At 34.0% G+C, this 8,417-nt stretch overlaps 1 protein-coding gene across 1 annotated transcript; it reads right to left on the minus strand.

Annotated features, from left to right (window-relative positions):
* Nucleotides 1–326: 326 nt before the first annotated feature.
* On the minus strand, nt 327–1,518 carry LOC134266011 (uncharacterized; the record flags this gene model as incomplete). Its single annotated transcript, XM_062748229.1, has 1 exon — nt 327–1,518. A coding segment is annotated over exon 1 (1,120 nt), but the record flags the coding sequence as incomplete, so codon positions are not given.
* Between the last annotated feature and the right edge of the window lie 6,899 nt (nt 1,519–8,417).

Below are 8,417 nucleotides of genomic sequence, written 5' to 3' on the forward strand. Positions count from 1 at the left end.
CGCAGTTTATTACTGGTTTTAAAAGATCTAAATTGAATAGAAATCGATGCATCTAGAGGAAACCCTCAAATAACAGCAACAACCATTTACAATGCCGTTTAAAAACCAAGCTAGGAATCCAACATGACTCCTTGTTAGATTCATCACTGTGGGACAAAATACTAACATGCTTATTAGCAATGGAATTTTCAAAATCATTTTAAAGTCAAGTATATCATTTTAAAATTCTTTAAAAAACTGCAGAGGTGGTTGGATTTTTGGCCTTAGTCTTACGTTCATTTGTTTAACATGGACACGGAACTATAAAAAACAAAGTTTACACTTACTTGTTTTTAAAGCAAATGACGTAGACATGCATTGTGGGTCATTGCAGCCTGTTACGGCTATGATCTTGACTGTACTACCGTCATCCAGTGTCAGGGTGATGGATGTTCCAGACATAGCTCTCTGTATCAGAGAGTTGATGGCCTCATCCAAACTTAATCGGTTGTTAGATTGAGAAGAAACAAATATTTTTATTAAGACGGATTTTGTCTGGGAATCGTGGGTGTCTGGGCCCGAGGAAGCAAATATTATGTCTTGTGACCATCCGAGTTCACGAGACAATTCTTTTGCAATATTTTCTATTTTTTCCTCTGTAATAAGAGTGTTCGTAAATTCAATTTCAAGCATAACTAATTTTGCGGTTTGTTGAGGATATGAACCAGTCATACAAGATAAGATAACTTTCCATCCCGAAGATACTGTCTTTTTGAATTCAGACAATAAAGCACCCTTTATTGTCCAAAATACTCTCATCTGATCATTAAGACTCAAATCACAAAAGCGGACATCTGGTGCCGGATTCTGATAACAGTCAATATGAGACAGAAAGGCCTCTGCCTTCAGATTTTCACAAGAAACAGTTTTTTGAGGAAACAGTGCGAAGACCAACCTTTCTTGCAAACATTTCCTCACCGCATCCACCCATGCTTTTCCCTGTAAAGAAAAACCGGCATAATTGTGTTCATAGCGTTCACAATACTTCTCTGCATATTCTAAAGCATATTTATGATTCGTCGATTGGCATGGAATTCGGGTTTCCAAACACTCCCTATACCATGAACAGCTTTTACCCGATGGTATATAACAATGAAGGGGTACTATTGACTTGACTGATGTTGAACTATCTGTGTCACATTGACAAGTACTGATACCTCCTCTGTTTGGAGTTAAGGAACAGTAATACCAACAAAAATCTGCAGATGGATCCCGGCAGGCAACATGCACACGGCGGGCTAAAGAGTGGATGGTAGATTTTTTAAGACACACTACAGGCTCTTCTTTTGTTTCATGGAAATAAATGGACGAAACGCACTGTGTTATTCCCTCAGTGCCTCTTCTGCTATCACACTGAGAATAAACAGCTGTAAAAAGCAGAGGAAACACAAAAACTGATCGGAACATTGGTGATAAACTTCTTATTTTAAGTCAAATTTGCTACGCAATTTTACTGTTTTTTTCTTCTTGGTCATGTAACGAAGTGTTTGTAACCCTTCATTGCTCATATTGTATTCAAATATGTCGACTTTTAAATACACTTGTAAATAAAACATTTAAATCAGTTCGTTATGCTTTGAATAGGAACTTTAAATTGAACTGTTATGTGACATTAGTACCCTGATAAGAGAGATAACTCATAATTAAGGTCTTCCGTCTTCACGGAAGACCTTATAGTTAAGGTCTTCCGTCTTCACGGAAGACCTTTTAGTTATTCTACTGTTTCTTATTATTATTATTATTATTCTTTTTATTATTTTTTTCCCAAAATTTTGTGCACGCGATTTCTCGAAGACTACTGGATGGAATTACATGAAATTTTCAGAAACGATGTATCGTAACATGAGCTTGATCTATCTGAGCGATTTTTTGAAAATTCTTATCTGGTGCCAAGTTACGGGACATTTCCTGATTTTAAAATGACATTTTGTCTGTGGTTAATCTCAAGAACGGTAAAAGATATCAATGTGAAACTTTCAGGGATTATAGATCGTGATAGATACTATCCAGGACGCGACCTTTTGTTCGTCGTCAATACTTCCTGTCGTTAGGAGATGCGAATTGAAAAAAGCGTATTTTCTAACTTTTTTGTTTTCCAATATTTTTTATTTATTTTTGGAATATTAATAGAGACCTTTCTATTGATGCTCACTATATAAGTTGTTTGATTATTGGTTAATCTGAACTCTAGATATTAATATTTGAAAATCTGAAGCGGGCCCAAGATGGCGGCTGCCTCTGTCAACTCCGCCATTTCGCGAGTAGGGGTTTATGGAGGCAGCTGAGCGTTTGATTAAACGATTGTGACATAAGGATACATGAAATGTAAAAAACTACTTCGACTCTCACGTAGTAGTGAAATGGTTGGAGGAGTTACCTCCCGTTACTTGTTTATATTATAATAGCTAATCAATGTAAATATTGTAATTAATTGGTCAATTGACAAAAGAATTATACAAGTATTATTGATAAATGATATTCTGTTAGAAAATAATAATAGTGTTGCCAAAAGAAAGGCAGTCTGTTGTATTTTATCAATATGATATCTGATAACTTATGATCATTGATTAAGTTGAGGTACAAGGAGGCAGTACAGCCAACTGGCCTGTGTCTTCACTTTGGTACAGAATCCAGTTAGTGTAACGATTAAATCGGATTGTGCAAAGTTGCTGTAGTTAGTGACTAGTTAAAATATAGTTGCGTGACATTAGCTATAGGTTTGTCATTAGGACAGAGAAGCTCTTACAAAGTTAAATCATACTGTGTAAGTATATTGTAGCCAAGTAGTCAGTGGCTAGTTAAAATGTAGCTGTGTGATGTTAGCTATAGGTTTGTCATTAGGACAGAGAAGCTCTTACAAAGTTAAATCATACTGTGTAAGTATATTGTAGCCACTTGGCTAGAGTTATATAGGCAACTTGGTAAGCAGTAAGACACCAGGCAGGTGTTAAAGGCTAAATCAAGAGGCACCAGGCAGATAGATGTTGACTATACGAGTATAGTGAGGCAATTATCAGATGGCACAAGGCAGGTGCCGGTATTAACTGAAGATATATAATTATACAAAGCACTTAGGTCATTTGATTTAAAAACACCAGGCAGGTGTCATATTATTATCTGTATATATTGCATTCAATCATATCCCTAGTAAAACTCGGTAATCCGAGCACGGACCTACTGACCGCTCAGATCCGACACGTTACAGTAGTATGTTGCAATTGAGTGTCAATCTTAAAACTTAATTTCCGTTTCACTGCTTTAGTGTAACTGGGCTAGATATGATATGTAATGTGTGTAATGTGTTACATATACTTTCTTAACGTCGAAATAAAATAAAGGCGCTAAGAATGTTTTGTTTTTTAAAATTTAATATTTACTTGTGGCGTTTGGCGCGAAATTATGAATGATTTTTATAATTCTTAGACAGACTGTTGCAAAAGTACCGTGGTATACACAAGTATATTTAGAGCAGTACTCCCAATAGCTTAATGGTTAGCGCGTTGGGGATATAAAAGTTAAAAAAAAGCGCATTCACGTTGGCGACATGGTTTCAATCCTCCTTGTGACCAAAATTTTGAATCTCTTTTCAGCTCGATTTTACGTGGGTTTCTTTTCCTAAAACGGACGGAAGACCTCTCGTTGCTCGCAACGAGATCGTATCTAGTTATTGCTCTGTTTCTTCTTCTTATTATTATTATTATTTTTCTGACACGATTTCTCGACAACTACTGGATAGAATCAGATGAAATTTTCAGGAAAGATGTGTTGTAAGATACTCTTGAAAGTTCTAAGACAGTTTTTGGAAATTCCTCTCTGGTGCCAAGTTATGGACCATTTTCCTGATTTTAAAACGACATTTTGTCCACAATTAAACTCAAAAACGGTAAAAGATATCAATGTGAAACTTTCAGAGTTTATAGATGATGATCAATACTTTCCAGGACGCAACTTTTTGTTCGTCGTCAGTACTTCCTGTCGCTACCGGAAGCCAATTCAAAAAGTCCAAATTTTCAACTTTCTTTGTTTTTCAATATTTTTTATTTATTTTTGGAATATTAATAAAGACACTTCTATTGATGTTTACTATATAAGTTGTTTTAATATTGGTTAATCTGAACTCTAGATATTAATATTTGAAAATCTGAAGCTGGCCCAAGATGGCGGCTGTCTCTGTCAACTCCGCCATTTCGCGAGTAGGGGCTTATGGAGGCAGCTGAGCGTTTGATCAAACCATTCTGACATAAGGATACATGAAATGTATAAAACTACCTGGACTCTCACGTAGTAGTACGTTGCAATTCAGTTTCAATCTTAGAACTTAATTTCCGTTTCACTGCTTTAGTGTAACTGAGCTACACATGTAGATACGATATGTAATGTGTACTATGTGTTAAATATACTTTCTTATTACCGAAATGAAATAAAGGCAATAAGAACGTTTTATTTATTTAATTTCATTGAAGCTATTACACCTATTTTATAGATCAGTTCAAAGAAAAGGCGTTTGGCGCGAAATTATGAATAGTGACGTGGCCCGCCTTTTATGATTCTTAGACAGGTGTACTGTTGCAAAAGTATACACAAGTATATTTAGAGCAGTATTCCCATAAGCTTAATGGTTTGCGCGTTGGGATAAAAGAGAGAAAAAAGTGCATTCACGTTGGCGACCTGGGTTCAATCCTCCTTGTGACCAAAATTTTGAATCTTTTATCAGCTCGATTTTACGAGGGTTTTATTTCCCGAATCGGACGGAAGACCTCTCGTTGCTCGCAACGAGATCATATCTAGTTTTTATTATTACTAGATTTGAAAACTTGAAATGACATTTTTGTTTGATTTTGCCCTGCAAGCTTTGATAAAATTATTTGTATGAGTTGTATTACCACATTCAAAACATTATTTTTTTAACATAGCTTTAGCTGTCATGTAGTATTAAATTGAAGGAATTTAGTTTGATTAATTATTGTTGTTCGAGAATTTTTCACTCGTATACAGACGCTACCATATACAGGTGAAAGGTTTTGAATTTAGACCTTTAGACCCTTTTTATCATTAATATTGTATTTGATCTAGGAAACGCATTTCTTGTGGAAAATCATAAGAATCAAGCATAGAGTTTACGGACCTTAAGATGATTTTTTGCAAGTGCTATCTCTGTAATTATTTACTACAACACTTCAATTCTGAGATCAAGGAAGGCTGATTTCCAGTGGAAGGATTAATTGTACTTACTACCATCAAGAGCCGTACCTGGAAAAAAAAATTCATGAAAAATAAAAGCTTAATTCATGTTTTTTTAGTTTATTGTTCATTTTTTTATTCGAAGCTTCTGAAATATGTCAAATAAAGAGTGCAATTGTAATATTTTTAAATATTGTTTCAAATAAAAAAAGGAAGACATTTTCTTCAAAGTTTTCAAAATAATACGTTTGACAAAACATATCATAGTTAACTGACAATGAGTCAGCCATACTACGACCCGATAAAAGGTTATATAACGTGCTCAATAAGTATCTTTTTCATATCAAGGAAAGTATACACCAATCTTAGATAAAATTATGCTTGTTACATTAGCTATAGATAGATAGGGTCAAATTCAAACTATATTTTTTAATTGAAAATTAGAAAGTAATTTACAAACTCGGATATTCTTTGCTAATAAGTTTCTTTTAATGGACACAGTTCCATTGTTTACCGGTACTTTTTAAATTTGTATGTTTATTTAAAAAAATTCCGTTTAAGGAATTGAACTTATTTAAAAGTTCATTTGAGTTTTTAGAATCCACTAGAATGGGCTGTAGAACAAAACGTCTGCAGTTTCTACTTAACAAAACTAGGTGTTCTGTATCAGTCAACACACAAAGTTAGCATTAAGTGTGATGTGTACATATCTAAGGTATAGGTGGGCTAGCTTCAAGAAAGGTGTGATAGCTTAGAGGAAGAATCCCTTCCGCTCACATTCACTCGTATGTGAAGATTACTAGTCGTGCGACTAAACATAGAATAATCATCTATTAAAAAGTGGTTATCTATAAAAACAAAGACTAACACTATAATAATGAAACATAGAGATAATGAACAGGACCCAAGATAAAGGCCCATTAAACATTACAAAATAGGAACAGAGCAAACACGGACCTCCGAAACATCAGAGGTGGGATCAAGTACAATGGAGGAGCGAGCATCCCCTGCCAACCTTGTCATGATCGGGAAATAATTGAAAAATCCGTCGTCAATTCCGTGAATTAATAAATAATGGACTAAAAAATATAAAAAACGTCAGTCAGCATTTGACTCAATGATAAATTGTATTTGCTGACAAGGCCATTGTATCAACCATATAGAACTTACGAAATGATGTCTTTAAAAGATGTATGCAGGTAATGAAGGTATATTGCTGCATAAATAAGGGAAGTTGACGATAGAAAAGTTGAAGGCTGTAGTGTTTTGGCTTATTTCATGTGTTCAAAGAAATATAACTCTAGATATACCAGATACTGTCTTATCCATCATTCTGTGTACTACGTCATCAATATTGTTGTAGTTGAATAAATTGTGAACCCTAAGCACGTGTTATAACTGGGACAATGCATCAGTGTGCATGGATCGTTATCCGAGGTTAATTGTTATAAACCATAGGGATACGACAAAGGCCTCATGTTTATCATAGAGCTTGGTTGATAGATTACCATTGACGTCTTTTACAAGTAAACTATTTAAATATGAAACAAATGTGTCGGAATCTGTGGTATCTTTTATCTCAGCAGGATATATCGTATCGAATAGAAATTTCCATTGTTAATTGACAATACATCATAGATATATTTAAATCAAGTTGAAGGCCACAGCAAGTGTTTTCTTTTGTTCATGCATAAGATGTTGCACAAATTTTGCTTCATTTGAATACAAAAATAGGTCTGCTAATCACGGGGTGAAACTGGTACCCATGGGAATTCCAATAGATTGTTAGAAGACCTGGTCTCCAAAATCAACATAAATATATTTGATGTCAACTTCTTATTACTTGTGTGAACAATCAGAATGTTTTTTAACAAAATAATTTTGCAAATGACCAATGACAAGTTCCATTTTTCTCGAAAAAGCAGCTGTCAATGATATCAAAAAGCCTGGACTTAAATGTATCGTGGGGAATGGTTGAATATAAAGTTGAAAAGTCGTAAGTTTTAAAGCTGTTGATTTTGGTAAAAATTTGGGATTTAAAATTGTCCAAAAGTTCCTTGGAAATTCTAAGTATCAACATCTGATTTACACTACTTCTTGAATGTATTGTTACACAGTATTCTTGAAGTTTTTCCTTCACTGCTGTTTATATCTTAGATAATAGTGAGGAGTAAAGAAAGAGGCTTGGTTGATCATTTACTGGAACCCGCTATATATCTGTGTAAAGATTCTTATGAAGTTTTGGAATCCAATATATATTCATTTTGGTTTTTTGGGATATTAAGATATTCAAAACTGACATATGATTTTGAAGAATTTCTTCCTTAGAAAGGTAACAATGAGTATAAGTTGGATACTTGTAGTAAGTTTCCTCTATTTCTGTATATGAAAATTATGTCTGCAAACTTACACAGTACTCGAGAGAAATGTTCCAAGAACTATCAATTTTTAATCTACAGCAAGCTATTGGGAAAAAAAATGGTTGAATGCAACAAGAATTTCCATACTTTAACTTACCTTTGGATCATATTTTGTCTACCATAGTAAGATCTTCATTTTCATAAAAAATTTGAATGTTCGGTTAACCTGATAATTGAATTGTACTTACGACGGGCCCAGTAGAAAGGTATTTACTCCCCCTCCGAGGCACCTGATCCTAATCATTTCAGGATTCAGATGTTCTTTACGGATTTGTGTTGTTTGTTCTTTATCTGCACCTATTTTATTTTGCTGGACCTCTAATATGGAAAATTCGTACATGACGATAAGACCTGCTACAAAAACTTTAACCTGGTCACTCATCTAGAAAATGTAGGAAAGTTCATAATTCGTGTCTGGTCCGTATATTTAATTTATTTTTTTTATTAGGCTGTGCCTTCGTTTCATTTATAAAAAATATATAATGAGCAATTACATTTGCACTAAAAATACTTACTATGGGCTGTTTTCTGGGTCTCGATTGTTTTCAAAATTGTATTAATTGTTTTATTTCTGTGATTATTACTTTGAATAATTCCTTGCCAATCATTGTAATGAATAAAGTTAACTTTAAACAACTGATTTAAAAGTTAATGTAAATGGATTGGTGTAAACCTGATTTTTTCCCTGAAACCTTACATTGTCATGATGATGAATTTATTTATATTACTATAAGTGCTGCATTAGCTTTCTTTATTCAACAGAAAATAATTCTTAAC

This window comes from Saccostrea cucullata, unplaced genomic scaffold (assembly GCF_032062105.1).
Source record: "Saccostrea cucullata isolate Sc308-1 unplaced genomic scaffold, CSIRO_AGI_Scuc_v1 ctg10243, whole genome shotgun sequence".
NCBI lineage: Eukaryota > Metazoa > Mollusca > Bivalvia > Ostreida > Ostreidae > Saccostrea > Saccostrea cuccullata.